This window comes from Balaenoptera ricei, chromosome 16 (assembly GCF_028023285.1).
Source record: "Balaenoptera ricei isolate mBalRic1 chromosome 16, mBalRic1.hap2, whole genome shotgun sequence".
Classification (NCBI taxonomy): domain Eukaryota; kingdom Metazoa; phylum Chordata; class Mammalia; order Artiodactyla; family Balaenopteridae; genus Balaenoptera; species Balaenoptera ricei.
The window spans coordinates 27,648,371-27,664,428 of NC_082654.1; the positions used below are offsets into that span (position 1 = coordinate 27,648,371).

General features: G+C 35.3%; 1 protein-coding gene across 4 annotated transcripts in view; it reads right to left on the reverse strand.

The window, feature by feature from the left end:
* BTRC (beta-transducin repeat containing E3 ubiquitin protein ligase) overlaps positions 1–16,058 on the reverse strand; it is a 185,893-nt gene that overhangs the window by 72,218 nt on the left and 97,617 nt on the right. For 2 of the 4 annotated variants that reach the window (XM_059899707.1, XM_059899705.1), the window contains one exon: positions 12,442–12,519. The exons of the other annotated variants lie outside the window; for them this stretch is intronic. In XM_059899707.1, the coding sequence (XP_059755690.1) occupies positions 12,442–12,519 (78 nt within the window). The remainder of the gene's footprint in view (positions 1–12,441; positions 12,520–16,058) is intronic. 4 annotated transcript variants of the gene reach the window in all.

A 16,058-nucleotide genomic window follows, 5' to 3' on the forward strand; every position in this document is an offset into this window, starting at 1 on the left:
CTGGCTATTGTAAATAGTGCTGCAATGAACACTGAGGTGCATGACTCTTTTTAAATTATGGAGTTCTCAGGGTATATGCCCAGTACTGGGATTGCTGGGTCATATGGCAGTTCTATTTTTAGTTTTTTAAGGAACCTCCATACTGTTCTCCATCGTGGCTGTATCAATTTACATTCCCACCAACAGTGCAAGAGGGTTCCCTTTTCTCCACACCCTCTCCAGCATTTATTGTGTGTAGATTTTTTTTTTAATTTTATTTATTTATTTATGGCTGTGTTGGATCTTCGTTTCTGTGCGAGAGCTTTCTCTAGTTGCGGCAAGCGGGGGCCACTCTTCATCGCGGTGCGCGGGCCTCTCACTATCGCGGCCTCTCTTGTTGCGGAGCACAGGCTCCAGACGCGCAGGCTCAGCAATTGTGGCTCACGGGCCCAGTTGCTCCGCGGCATGTGGGATCTTCCCAGACCAGGGCTCGAACCCGTGTCCCCTGCATTGGCAGGCAGATTCTCAACCACTGCGCCACCAGGGAAGCCCTATTGTGTGTAGATTTTTTGATGATGGCCATTCTGACTGGGGTGAGGTGATACCTCATTGTAGTTTTGATTTGCATTTCTCTAATGATTAGTGATGTTCAGCATCCTTTCATGTGTTTGTTGGCAATCTGTATATCTTCTTTGGAGAAATGTCTATTTAGGTCTTCCGCCCATTTTTGGATTGGGTTGTTTGTTTTTTTGATACTGAGCTGCATGAGCTGCTTGTAAATTTTGGAGATTAATCCTCTGTCAGTTGCTTCATTTGCAAATATTTTCTCCCATTCTGAGAGTTGTCTTTTCGTCTTGTTTATGGTTTCCTTTGCTGTGCAAAAGCTTTTAAGTTTCATTAGGTCCCATTTATTTATTTTTGTTTTTATTTCCATTTCTCTAGGAGGTGGGTCAAAAAGGAGCTTGTTGTGATTTATGTCATCTGACAACACAATTTTTAAAAAATGAAACAATGTGTTTTTAAGACATTTATGAAGCAATTGATATATACTAAATAAAATAAAACTTTAAGTCAAAGAGTTCTGGTCCCAGTAATGGCAGAGATGTTTGTATTAGATTAACCCCTTTTCAGGTAACAATTATAAACCATGGAAAAAATATTTTAAAATAACAACGGCACTAGAGGTTGACCAAAAGTAGGCAGAAATTGGGGGGAGGTGTGGACTGACTTTGAAAAAGGAGACTCACACTGGGTAAGATCCATGTTTACGTGCTTTTTCCCTGAGGGTACTCACTAGGCTATTTGGTGCAGGGTGACTAAAATTCAGTTAGAAAGCCACAGCCTATCAGCTTGAGATGTCAGAAGATGGAGTTCAGGGCAGCCATAGTGGCTAGAAATTGAGAAGAAAAATAGAAAATAGAAAGAGACAGGGCAGGGATGAAGCATCAAAACATGCATATAAATTTCCCTCAAATCCATGGCTAACCCTCAAACTACTTACATAAATGGGAGACTCCAAATATTCCAATGGAAAGTAAAAGCTAGAAGACTGCAAGATCTGAGCAGAGACTCCAGCTGCTGCCCATGAGGGGAGACAAGGTTTTGAATTTGATTCCTACTAAATTAGAGGGGCTTAATAAGCGTCTCAAACTTTCCATTGAAAACTTAGAAAGACCTTGCATTTAGACTAAAGAGTAAGTCTTCAGGACTAAGGGATGTGCCTCAGGACTAAGGTCAAAACCAAAACATACCTGCCCTAACAAACATAAACCAAGACTGTATGAAGTCACAGTGATCAGCCAGTAAGATAATCAGAGGAAGATAAAAGAAACCAGAGTCTCCACAATGTATTGTTTATAATGTCCACTATACAATCAAAAACACTAGACATGAGAAGAAAATAAATGGGACCCATAGTAAAGAGAAAAAGAAATCAATAGAAAATGACCCCGAGATGATCTAGTTATGGGAATCAGTACATAAAGGCTCTACAGAAGCTATAACAAATATGTTCAACAACTTAAAGAAAGATACAATCACAATGAGTAAACAGATGGAAATTTTCACCCTTAAAATAAAAAACTAAAATGAACCAAACAAATTCTAGAAATTAAAAATTTACTGGATGGACTTAAAAGCAGGTTGGAGATGGCAGAAGAAAAGACCAATGAACTTCAGAGACAGATTCAACTGAAATAATCTGAAGAACAGAAAGAGTAAAAGAAAAAAAGAACAGAGTCTCAGCCACCTGTGGGACAATTTTCAATGCTCTAACATTGTGTAATTGGAGACCCAGAAGAGAGGCAAGAATGGGGCACAAAAAGTTATAAAAATAGTGACCAAATATTTCTAAAATTTGGTAAAAACCATTGGCTTACTGATCTAAGATAAGCAAACCCCAGAAGATTAATACAAAAAAACCCCAAATCAGAAAACAAGACCTAGGCCCAACGCAGTCAAAACTGCTGAAAACCAATAACAAAGACAAAACTTTAAATGCAGCCAAAGAAAAAAGGGATGCTGCACACATGGGAGTAACAATATAAATAATGGCAGATTTTTCACCATAAACAATGAAGGTTAGAAGACAAGGGAACACTATTTTTTTTTTTTTTTTTTTGGCTGCACCTCGAGGCTTGCGGGATCTTAGTTCTCCGACCAGGGACTGAACTGGGCCCTTGGCAGTGAAAGCGCCAAGTCCTAACCACTGCACCACCACGGAATTCCCTGGGGAACATGATTTTTTTAAGTGCTAAAAGGAAAAAACTCAAACCAGGTTTCTTACCATTAGAAAAGAGAATTACAAATATGAAGAGGGAGAAATCTAAAACAAACTCTGCGTCACTGTATTGGAACTGGAGGTATCAGTGTGAACTCATGGTTTTCAAAACATATAATATAGATGTAAAATAAAAGTTAATGCTTAAATCTTGGCTTCTAAATACCATTCTTCACTAAAAGGAACCATAGTTCCCTGGAGAAATGGTTGATTCCAGGATTGGACAGGGTAAATACAAGATGAACCTGGAAACACTCAGGGAATGTTGGACATACATCAGAGGAGAAATAGATGCCAGCCTAAATGGGCTCTCATTGGCCCAAAATGTAAGAGTATTAAAATAAAATAAAATATATTAATAGTTCACAATCTGTCGAATAAAATAGGACACATTTCTTGAAAGACACAAATTACCAAAACTGACACAATAAGAAACAGAAAATCTAGACGGCTCTATATCTATTAAAGAAGTTGAAATTATTAAAAACCACGCCACATAAATTTAAAAAGAAATCTTCCCACAAAGAAAACTTCTGGCCCAGACGGTTTCACTGGTGAATTCTATTAAATATTAAGGAAGAAGAACATCAGGATCATATACAAACACTTTTAGAAAATGGAGGAGGAAGGAAAGACTTCCCAACTCATTTTATAAGGCCAGCATAACCTTGACACCAAAACATGACAAAGACGTTTGAAAAAAAACTACAGACCAATATCCCTCATGAACACAGACACAAAATTTCTTAATAAAGTCAATTAATGTAATTCTCCATATTAATAGAATGGGGAGGTGAATTTGACAAAATTAAACACCCATTCATGATTTAAAAAAAAAAGACCTCAGCAAGCTAGGAATAAAAGGGAACTTCTTCAATCCCATAAAGGTCATCTAAAAAATTTCAACTAACATCATACTTAGTGGCAAAAGACGTAATACTCTCTCTCAACTGGGAACAAGGCAAAGATGTCCTCTTACCACATTTATTTAACATTATAGGGAGGCCTTAGCCATTCAAATAAAGCAAGAAAAAGAAACAAAAGGCAAATAGGTTGGAAAAGAAAAAATAAAATTCTCTTTATTCACAAATGATAGGAAACAAGGTCAACAGTCAAAAACCAATTCCATTTATATAATCTAGCAACAAACAGAGAATGAGAAAAGTTTACAATAGCATTGACAAACATTAAGTACTTAGGAATAAATCTAACAAACTATGTGCAAGAAATGTACACTGAAAACTAAAAAACATTGCTTAGAAAAATTTAAAAAGACAAACAGAGATACAGACCCTGTCTGCACACTGGAAGACTCAATATTATTGAGAGGTTAATTCTACTCAAATGAATATATAGCTTCAAAAAAATCCAAATCAACACCCCACAGACTTCTTTCTAATAGAAATTCTAACTTGATTCTAAAATTTACATAGAATTGTAAAGTACCTAGAATAGCCAAAACAATATTAAAAATTAAAATGTGGAGGACTCACATTACCTGATTTCAAGAATTATTAAAATTACAACAATCAAGACAGTGTAATATTTGGTGCAAGGATAGACAACTCTAAAAAAAATAGAGGACTTTGAGCTCATCTTCTGTGTCATGCAGGGACATGAAGTAGGAGTTGGTCAGTGCCTCAGCCACTGTTACCCTTTACTCTGCATACAGCAGCAAGCAGCCTCTTTTCCAGGAGGTTCAGAAATAGACTACACTTGTACAGCCAACTGATTTTTGACAAAGGCACCCATGTAATTCAATGGAGGAAAGGAAAGCCTTTTCAATGATGGTTCCAAAACAACTGAATAAAAAAGTATGGGGATTGTACAACACAGAGAATATAGCCAATATTTTATAATAACTATAAATGTAGTATAACCTTTAGAAACTGTGACTCACTATACTGTACACCTGTAACGTATGATACATCAACTATACTTCAATAAAAAATATAAATAATAAATGAGCAAACAAATACTAGTCAACCAAACAATCAGAAAATAAGCACAATAAAATGTTAACAATAAACTGCAGGAAAAAATAAATAAACTATCTTAAAATTTTTTAGTCAAAAAGAAGTATGGGGAAAAGAATGAGCCCCAAACTCTACTTCACAGTACACTTAAGAATTAATTTGAAATGGATCAGACTTCAAGGTAAAAGCTAAAACTTATAAAGCTTCTATCAATAGAACAAAACCTAGAATATCTTCATAATCATGGGGTAAGGGTTGATTGACTGGACTTCATTCAAAAATTAGAAACTTCTCATCAAAACACACCATGAATAAACAGGCAAGATACAGACTGTGAGAAAATATTCAGAACACATATCTGACAGATGACTATCTAGAACTCATTAATAAGGCAGACAATGCAATTTTTTTAATGGCAAAAAACCAGATACTTCGCAAAAGAAAATATGTGAATAGTCAAAAAGCACATGAAAAAGTATTTAACATATGCTCACCAAAAAAGCTTAAAGAGCATTCATAGCAACTTCATTTATAAAAACAGAAATAGCTCAAGTGTCCATCAAAAGAATGGAAAACAAACTGTAGTATATTTATTCAATGGAATTTACTGTACAATAAAAGAGAATAAACCACTGATAAACACAGAAGTATAGATGAATCTCATAAGCATTATGCTGAGTGATAGTGAGACTCCCAACATGGATGATTCTATTACATAAAATTCAAGAAAGGCGAAACTAATCTATGACAGGAAGCTGATAAATGTTTGATTCATTGTGGGTGGGGAAACTGGGAAGGAGAACAAGGGAACTTTCTTGGGTAATGAAAATGTCCTATAGCTTGATTGGGGTGGTGGTTACACAATTGGAAAGACTTATCAAAAATTTATTGACTTATGCAATTAATATCTATATAATTCACTATATGAAAACTTTATTTCAATGAAAATATAAAAGTCTGCAGTTAATATTTAGGGGATAAAGTATTAGAGCTCTGTCCAGTTAATTAATAAAAATGTTATTTTGTTTTTCTGAATAAAATAGTCATGGCAGGTAGAAAACTAATTTTTCCTCCAAAATTCCTTTTCCCCTCAGAAATGAGTATAACACACTCAGGGGAACATTAGGGAACCTGCAGGAGTTTCTAGAGTAAGGGTATATATAGGTTTTTATTTTCTAGACATTCCATCTGTAAAATGGGTATATGATCTTCTTTTTCCCCAAAGGAAGTCACCTAGATTAGTAAACCAAAACTGATCACAGTCCTTAGACCACTCTGGAATAAAAAGGCTTTCTAAAGAATCAAATATTTTACATTCAGTATTTTACTATTATAAGACTCCTTCCAGCTAAATAAACTAGTGAGTATAAGAGCCACAGGCAAGATAGGTTCTGTACCCATGCAACATCTGAAAAGGTAGCTTCATTGCTAAACCAGAGACAGAGAGTTTTGCATTAGAGTACTTTAATATGTTTTTATATTGCATATAAAGCACGTAAGCATAAACCAGTAAGATGCCTTGCTGAAAACTACCTTCTTTGTGAAAGCAGGCTGTAATTCTGAACAAGTTTTCAATTTTCACACTGCTGCTAGGGTAAAACATTTTAAAGAGTTTAATTTTTTACAATGGATTCAATGACATAGGATTATCTAACAAAGTAATGGCTAATCAATAGAAGGTTTAGTTGTCAGGTGAAACATATAACACACTAAAAGGGATTGATTGCCAGACTTCTCCTTATTTACTAGAAGGTATATATTTAAAATGACACAAACTTGTTACCGGGCTGCATTCTTTTAACCTTGCAAAAAGCTGCTTAAGAAATCTGTTCAGCAGCCCTATAGCAAAACAAGATACAGTTATAACGAAAATGGCTAGCAATTAGGGGGTGGGGAGGGGTACACAGGGACCTTCAGATTATATATATATATATATATATAAAATAAAAATATCAAGTCCCCAGCAAGAATGTGGGATAGAAAAAGCAAACTAAAAAATGACATCTAGGGAAGGTGGAACTGGGCTTTAAAAATGCCTCAATGATGCTACCAAATCGCATTCAATAGATGCAAAGTTGTATCTGATCTCATTCCATGTTGCTCTTAGGGCAGATTTTTTAAGGATTCACACAACTGGATACAATAGCCCCTCCCACCTTTTTAATGGTACATCCAGATTAAGCACTGAACACAAAATAAATTGGGCCCATATGGACTTCAACCAACATATAAGCTGTTTCCTTTATAATTTATTCACAATATCTCAAGTCTCTATATGAAAATACACTTTTTATGGTCACTACAACCCAGGAGTTCAATAATATTTTTTCTACTAAATCAGCAATTACACAATTTATCGAAGAATGATTACACTGAAATAAAAATAAAACAAAACACCAACCCCCTATACAGTCTTCCTTCCTCAAAGTAATTTTAAGAAAGCTGGTTATTAAATTGCTTGCTTTTGAAGAAGGGTTCTTGTAGCCAGACACAAATTGCAAAAACCATTTTTTAAAAAAAAGTTATTAGACTCTGAAGGATTCAGCCAAAGTGGGAAGTTAAATAAACAAATCACTTCATCAGACTTGGAAAGATCATTTTTGTCTTACTTAAGGGACCTACATTAATTACCTTTAAGGTCTTTTATATGGACTATTTAAAAATAAGTACAATTTATTTATTTATTTCAAATGAGGTGCTTCTTCCAAAGTATTAAATAATGTCTACAAATGCAAAAGCATTTTTATAAATAGGTAATTAAAACAGATGACTAAAATTAAGTCAAGCTGCAAAACATTACCCAGGATGTACTACGGTTGTTTTTTTTTTTTTTTTTAATAAACATTTCAGGCAATTTTTTTCCATCCAAAGCCCAAAGCACTTCAGGAAAAAAAAAAAAAAGAGGTAGGAAGTTTCTTAGGGGGAAAAAACACACATATATAATGAAATAATGCCAAACCCCAAACTAAAGTATTTACAAGATAGTCCCTGAAGCATAGTTTGTCATATTGCAATTACACCTTGCCTACTGCCAAGACAAAGTGCTTACTATTGCCACTAGGGGGAGAAATGTCTTAACACAAAGCAAAGGCAGATAGGGAATGGATTTTCTTGAGCAATTATCAGAACAAAGCTCCCTTGGCTGTGTGTACCTTCTAATTACTCAATACAATTAAAATGACTCACCAAAAACAAATAGGAAAAAAACCTGTCTGCCTGATATCAGGGACTTCATTAAACCTTTCCCCCTCATCAATCAAATCAGAAAGAAGGGAATGCCATTATATACAAACATTACAGAGCTATCAAAGGAAGTAAAATTCAGTGAGTTTCTCTCCCTTTTTTTTTTTTAAAGGAAGAAAAGAAGTGGATCTCTTGAAAAAAGAAATGTCGTGGTATTTACCCATCTGGATGCTGCTTGAAAACAAACTGTCCTCCAAAGAGCAGAAATACAGTATGTTTTCTCTCAGTTCACTGGCTTATGAATGACTTTTTGTTGTTGTTGTTGTTTGGTTAATACACACGATAATGTCATTTTCTGTGTCAGTGATGTGCTTGTTCCTCCTACTCAGCCAACTGTATAAAGGAGCTATGCCAATCAGACCTCCATGCTTACACTGGGTTGTTTTAACTTTAAGTTCTTCACCGCTGTTTTTTGTGCATCTACTCCAAGGTAATGTTTAGAACGACACAGGCATTTGGGGGAGAGGTGGGGGAAGGTGGTAGGAAAGGAAAACAGCTACTTATTCCTTCTAAAAGGCTTATGTAGTTCCTTTTATAAGGCCCAGTCATTAACAGAAGATGACAACAGAGTCATTTTTCTTTCAGCTGACAATTGTGACATTCTTCCAGCAGCATGCAAGGTGTTGAAAACCTAGCAGCTGTTACCTCCTGGGATGAAGATACTTTTTTATCCTCCCTTGACAGTTTAACTCAGTGGGTCAGCACCTTTAAAGACTGCAAAGTATCCTTGAAGAGGATGGAAGCTTGAATTACTGCTCCCTCCCTAATCAATGTAAACCCTCACTGCAGGTGAAGTCTCCATCTATAGAGGTGCATGGGGGAGGAAAATGTAATGCCCTGAGCCAGATGGTTTTTATCTTGTTTTTAAAGAATAAAGGAACAAGCTAACAAGGGAGACAGCTACTTTGTTAGCTTCTTGGCCTCTCTCATGGCTTTGCATCCCCAGGGTTCCAGCTACACAAGAGAAAGAATACAGAAAAACGTAAACACTTAAAGAAATATAACTAGAGGGCTGGCATCATGCTGCTTTCAAAGAGTTGAGAGAGCACTACTCAATGCTTTATTTATCACTACCCACGTTCTCAGGATGGTAAGTGGACACATACACAAAGGGAATGGGGGATGGGAGAAGGATTAGACAGAGGTCACAATTTACTCAATTACAGAGAAAGGCAGGGTTGACAGATCCTATTAGCACCAATGTGAAGCAAAGAAGGAGTTGTGTGTTGTAAGGTTATGTTTTCAAAAAGTAATGAGTACTTTCATGTATCCTCCCAGGCCTTTGCCCTTGTTTGCATATATGAATTAAAAGATATGAACACATTTGCTATGGTTTTCTTGGCTTCACATTCTAGGAATAAAAGTAAGAAGAAAATTGTAGCTACTTTGTACGTCCTTTAAATAAAAGTTTACACTTAATGCCAAGATGTCAGAAGATTATTCAAAAACTTAGAAAATTAAAAGAATACATTGCATTTCTTTCCCCCGCCCCGAACTCTACTGCCTTCTGATGTTGGAAATGAAATGGAAAAGCAGGTATACAAAATGACTTGGTGACACAGGGAGTAACGGTCTCGTGACTTTCTCCTTCAATAGTTTCTTTTTCTGCTAAGGTCTTTGTCAAGTTTCGGAATAATGGTTATGGTAACCTCATAATACAAGTCAGGGAGTGTTCTTTCCTTCTCTATTTTCTATTTTGGTGTTATTTATTCCTTAAATGTTTGATAGAGTTCACCAGGAAACCCTATGGGCGTTTTGATAATTCAATTTTTTAAATAGACATAAGGCTATTCAAATTTTGTTTCACTTTGTTTTGGTTTCAGTAAGTTGTGTTTTTCAAGGAATTCATCCGTATCATTGAAGAAGCCAAATTTTTGCCTTAAAGTTATTTGTCATATTCCCTTTTACCCTTTTAATGTCTGTAAGAACTGTAATGATTATACTTCTTTCAGCTCCTCCAGTAGTTAAATAACTCCAAGTTAACAGGCAGTGGTCATATCCTATCAACAATGGTAAAACTATACTTTAGAATAATATATGTAAACTCTAAAATTAGTTTAAAACAACACTAAATTTATTAGAACATAACTTAGCATTTTAAAATCAGTGGTGAAAGAGTTCCTGAAACCCCATTAGAAATAGTCTGCAAAAGAATCTCAAGAGACTGGCCCACATGATGCAAATCCTACTTACATCAACACTAGGTAAAAGGCAGCTTTGACATCTTTTTATCTATAATAACTTGACTAAAGGTGGGGTGTGGGAGCAAATGGCACTTCATTATTGTCATATGCATTAGCGAAAAGAGGGAGTTTCAACAGCTTATATACTACATCCTACATTAAAAAACTTGGCGGTGGCGTAATCAAGTTCAGGGCAATCCTGGACAGCTGCCCTGTGACCCGCTTCTATTGACCCCTGCTATTCATCACTCATCCCTAAGACTGAGAGGGCAAGCTCCTAGGGAGTGACCACCACAATAGACAGACACAAGCCAACAGTAATCTGGTTCGAGCAAAAAAACAGATGGCACTGCAATAAATTTACAAATCTGCATTCATGGGGCTGTTAAAACACCCAGAAGCTAAAAGACTCCAAGTGCCCCAGGAGGATCTCCTACGTCCCCATTTCTAAAGGCCATTTCTCTTTCCAAGAACATTGAGTTCATGCTCTTCACAAAGAGAATGGAGATAAAACCCTTTACAAAGAAAGGAGGGGGAAAAGCCTCATGACCTAATTAATCTCCAGAGCTTGGATCTCAACACTGAATGACAGATATTAGAAAAATCAGTTTGGAGCACTAGGAGGACAAACAAAAACAAACCCAAAAACGGTTGTTATATTAAAGCAGAGGGGGTAAAGAGAACCTGCTAAAAAAGCAATGAAAAAAACAACATTATTTCAAATACTGCACACAACAGATCTTGCAAGTATAAAATGATTCAATAATGTATGCATTCATTTTTAAAATGAATCAGATTAGTCCCATGTGTGACCTGCTGGTCCATCTGTATGTGCTGGACTTAATAGGCACGATTCTCTCTCTTGCTTCAGTTTGAAGTATGAGAGAGATAAATTTAGTTTAATTTTCAACAGATCAGCCTATCCATTTTCCAAATGGACCATCTGGATCAGCCTATTAAAATTAATTTATAACTTTGCAGAGTGAAAATTCGTTTGTTAGCTTAAATAAAGTTGCCAAAACTTTTTGTCATGTCATTGTTTTCTGACAGTTGTTTCTGTATAGTGGGCAGAGTGTTTCCACCTCCAAATTTATCTTATTCAGTTTTGTCCTATATATTTAGATTCATAGGTCAGGTGTTTATCTCCAAATAGTTAAAACTCTAACTGAACAATATCAATCCCTGATCTTTTGGCTATTTAACAAAGCTCCCTGAACTGATTCAATTCTACTTACCACACAATTATTTTTATAAACAAAATTTTGCCCATCCAAAAATGTTTTAACATATAGTAAATAAATGAGTGTGTCACAATTTCAACTACTTTTCCCCTAAATTAACACTGTCTACAACCTATAGAGTTAGAAGGCAGAAGTAGAAATGCTTTGGCAACACTGAGATCTGGGTTTCAAATCACTGACTTGCTAAATAAACAAGTCATCGAATCTCTCTCAGCCTCCATTTTCTTCATCTATAAAATGGAAATCGTACCTAGCAACTTTACAGGGTTATTGTGAGAGTGAAGTAAAATAAGTATCAGGTTCACGGTAGGTGCTCAACAAATATTTAATCTCTTCTCCTTTTTCTTAGAATAATGCCATAAATGCAAGTAAAATAAAATTATTTTTACTACTGCTGGCAATACTGTAAGAACTTGTTTTTGTTGCCAGTGAGAGACGGAAGATGTTAGAGGTTGCTACAGGCAGTAAGAAGAGCCAATTTTTTGACCAAACGTTTTTGAACATTTTAATTTTTAAAAAGAGCACCATGGAATTGAACTTTCAAAGAAAAACTTTGAGGAGTGGGGGCACCGTGGTGAGTAAAAATTATTTTAAAGTTGTCATTAATAATGGCCTTTACTTCTAGAAAAAGCAAACAAATATTGCTTAGACTAAAAGGAGCTAACTTCATCATAGGTAGATCCCTTTTGATTATTATTTTTTAATGTATGAAGAATCTTAATAGAAAAGTAAGGTTTAAAGAGAACTATTCTACTACCTGCACTTAAGATGCACTTCAAGTTATTTTTCCTAAACAAGAAACCTTTTCTTTGATTTTGTTTTCACTACACATAAACAACTGACTGCCCTGTACTCCTATAGCTAGGATAATTTTTAAATGATTGGGAAAACAATGTAACTGACTGAAATTGATGGCTAGAGCCAGACCAACTTCAGAGTACTCTTAATTTAAGCTCCAGTACTTAACAAATGGCAAATTGAGGGTTTCCTGTCTTTTATTTTGTTGTTGGTAGCTTTTTAAGTAAGACTGAATTTCATACCTGTCTAAGTGAATTCTTCTCTGGTATTATCTTCCTAGGGGGTTCGCCATTATTACAGTCTTCTCTCTCTGAGGAATTCTGTGAAAGAAAGTAAGCTTTAATTCAGTTCTCATTATCTTCAGTCTTATTCTGTGGGAGTAAACTGAATTACATTTTTAATTCTGTAAGCTAGAATACCGTGTATATTTATGCATTTGTTCATTTGAAGATTTATATACATACAGACATACACTTATGTAAAGGAAAACATATGCCCATGTATATAAATAAATATATGTAGGGATCTAGGTGGAAAAGTATTTCATCTATATTTAAGCACTGCCTAGCAGATCATATTCATTATAAGTCTAGTTTATTGTTCTTTGGCACTGGACACAAGAAACCTCCAGTCTATACTGAGCTGATAACTTAAACCAGGATTATTGCCTTCTCTTTTAAATAATTAGTTTTAAACCATAGTAAATGTTTGATTGGCCCAAGTTCTCATGTCTGGATCCTAAAAACAATTAGTTATTTCTCTTCCTCTTTTCTCTGATTTGATTTTCTTTTCTTTATTAAAAACAGCATAGTGCTTAGTTAGCTCAAAGCAATAAAATTTATCAGTAGTTTACAATTAGAGTCCACTCTTGCCATTATCACTTCAAACAGCAGCTAGAAGGCCCTAAAACGTCAGTGAGATTTTTAAATACTTAAAAAGAGGGAAATAACAACAATTCAACTGGAAGCGAGTTCAGAGTTCTAAATATCAACAGAGTAAGAGCCAACCCACAAAATGGGAAAAAATTTTGCAAATCATTTATTGATAAAGGATAAACATCCAGAATACAGAGAGAAGTTGTAAAAACTCAGCAACAAAAAAACAGAACAACCTGATTAAAAAATAGGCAAAGGACTTGAGTAGACATTTATCCAAGAAGATATACAAATGACCACCAAGCACATGAAAGGATGTCCAACATCACTAATCATTTCAGAAATGAACAGCAGAACTACAAGGTACTTCACATTCATTAGGTAGGCTACTATCAAAAACAAAAAACAGAAAATAACAGGCATTGATGTGGATGCTGAGAAATTGTAACCCTTGTGCACCTTTGGTGCGAATGTAAAATGGTACATCAGCTATGGGAAACAGTATTGTTCCTCAAAGAATTAAAAAGGAATTACTATATGATCAAACAATTCCAATTCTGGGTACATACTCAAAAAAACTGAAAGCAGAGTCTCAAAGAGATATTTGTGTGTCTGTGTTCATAGCAGCATTATCCACAACAGCTAAAACGTGTAAGCAATCCAAGTGTACACTGAGGGATGAATGGATAGGCAAAATGTGGTATATACATACAATGGAATAATCTTCAGCCTTAAAAAGGAAGGATATTCTGACACAAACCACAACATGGATGAACCTTGAAGACATTATGCTAAGTGAAATAAGCCAGTCACAAAAAGATAAATGCAGGGGCTTCCCTGGTGGCGCAGTGGTTGAGAATCTGCCTGCCAATGCAGGGGACACGGGTTCGAGCCCTGGTCTGGGAAGATCCCACATGCCGCGGAGCAACTGGGCCCGTGAGCCACAATTACTGAGCCTGCGCGTCTGGAGCCTGTGCTCCGCAACAAGAGAGGCCGCGATAGTGAGAGGCCCGCGCACCGCGATGAAGAGTGGCCCCCATTTGCCGCAACTGGAGAAAGCCCTCGCACAGAAACGAAGACCCAACACAGCCATAAATTAAAAAAAAAAAAAAAAAAAAAAAGATAAATGCAGTATGATTCCACTTATATAAGACACTTAGAGTGGTCAAAATCATAGAGACAGAAAGTAGAATGTTGGTTACCAGGGCTGGGAAAAGGAAGGAATGAGGAGTTATTGTTTAATGGGTAGGGTGTTGCAGTTTTACCAGATGAAAAGAGTTACGGAGATGGATGGGGGTGATGGTTACACAACATTATGAATGTATTTAATACCACTGAACTGTACACTTTTAAATGTTAAAGGTGATAAAATTTGTTATGTGTATTTTATCACATTAAAAAATAATTTTAAAAAATCTGGTAACACATGTAAATCACTCTCTGCAAGACAAAATACAGAAAATCCAAGTACACATTATTTGGGCTCTATTTTCCACAATTACATGTGTAATGTTAACATTTTAGAATTTGCAGCTGATTTACTCATTACATTACATATATTCATCACATTCTAACTGAGGAGTTACTTTTATATCCAGAAATTATATCCAACATATGAGTTTATCTGAAAAACTTCATACAAGTATGAAATCATTATTAGAATATAGGATCATAACAGTGTTTTAAATTTAGGTATTATGAATTTTTTGCTTTGTATCAAATATTATATTTTAAAAGATATTAAAGGATAAATAGCATACATATAGTATCAAAAGGCCCTCTGTGGCTAACATCTGTGTGCCTTGTGTGTCACCTTGACAGGCCATACATTAAGGTCCTTTTGGGCAGAAATCTTTTATGAGGTTTAACTTGATAATTTTACATTTGTAATGATCACTTTAAATTAAAGGTCAATTTTAGGGACAAAGAAGAAGAAAAATGCTATGTTACAAGCAAGGGATAGAGGCTCAATAACTTTAGAATTCTGCTTTTTCTCTCTGTTTTGGGTAAAAAAGGAATGTAGACTATCTACAAAAAAATGAAGGAGAGGTATAGTTGAGTTAATGACTATAAAGCATCCCAGGGAATTCCCTGGCAGGCCAGTGGTTGGGACGCCATGCTTTCACTGCCAAGGGCCCAGGTTCCATCCCCGGTAGGGGAATTAGGAAGGCATGTGGTGTGGCCAAAAAAATTTAAAAATAAAAATAAACTAAAGTAAAATAAAATAAAGCATTCCAGATAAGGAAACTAGCAATATACGCCATTATAAGAGAATCAAAGGAAGGGAAAGGTCAACATTAAACCCATAAAATCAATTGTATATTTAACTTTTCTTAAAAAAAAAAAAAGTACAGATCAGATGTTTTAAATGCTAAAATTAAATGTCTTATATAATAAAAACTTAAGCCAATATTCAATTTTAACTGTATTCAATTAAGCCAGTATTCAATTTTAAACTTATAATTTGCAAGTAACTATTTCCCAGACCATGAAGTTCTACACCCTCCTTTAAATAAAATACCATTTCAGATCACCTAAACCTTTTTAATTCAATGTAAGGTCCTATATTTCAAAATTAATTGTTTTTTTAAAATGTCATTATAATAAAGTTGGAAGCCTCATTACTTTTTGGTGGAAGTTTGTTATACTGAAGACATTATAAATCACATTTTTACTCTACAGGTGCTTGGGATGGAACAAAATTGACGGCAAACTCTCTATACTAGATTACATAGTGCAAAACAGTGATCTGAACCTAATAGGATGAGTAGTGGCTATCTAGCCCACATCAATACTTTTCTTCCTTCTGACCCTCTATTTTATCTGATTTAGATAGTAAACTATTGAGTAGGTATTATAAGAATGTCTAAGGTATTAAAAGATGAAGGGAGCTAAAGGATAATTACTACCTGAGAGCAGAACATAGAGCTGTAGAGGAGCTCCTTTCCCTTCTCCACCCCATCAGGGCAAAGGATATATATATT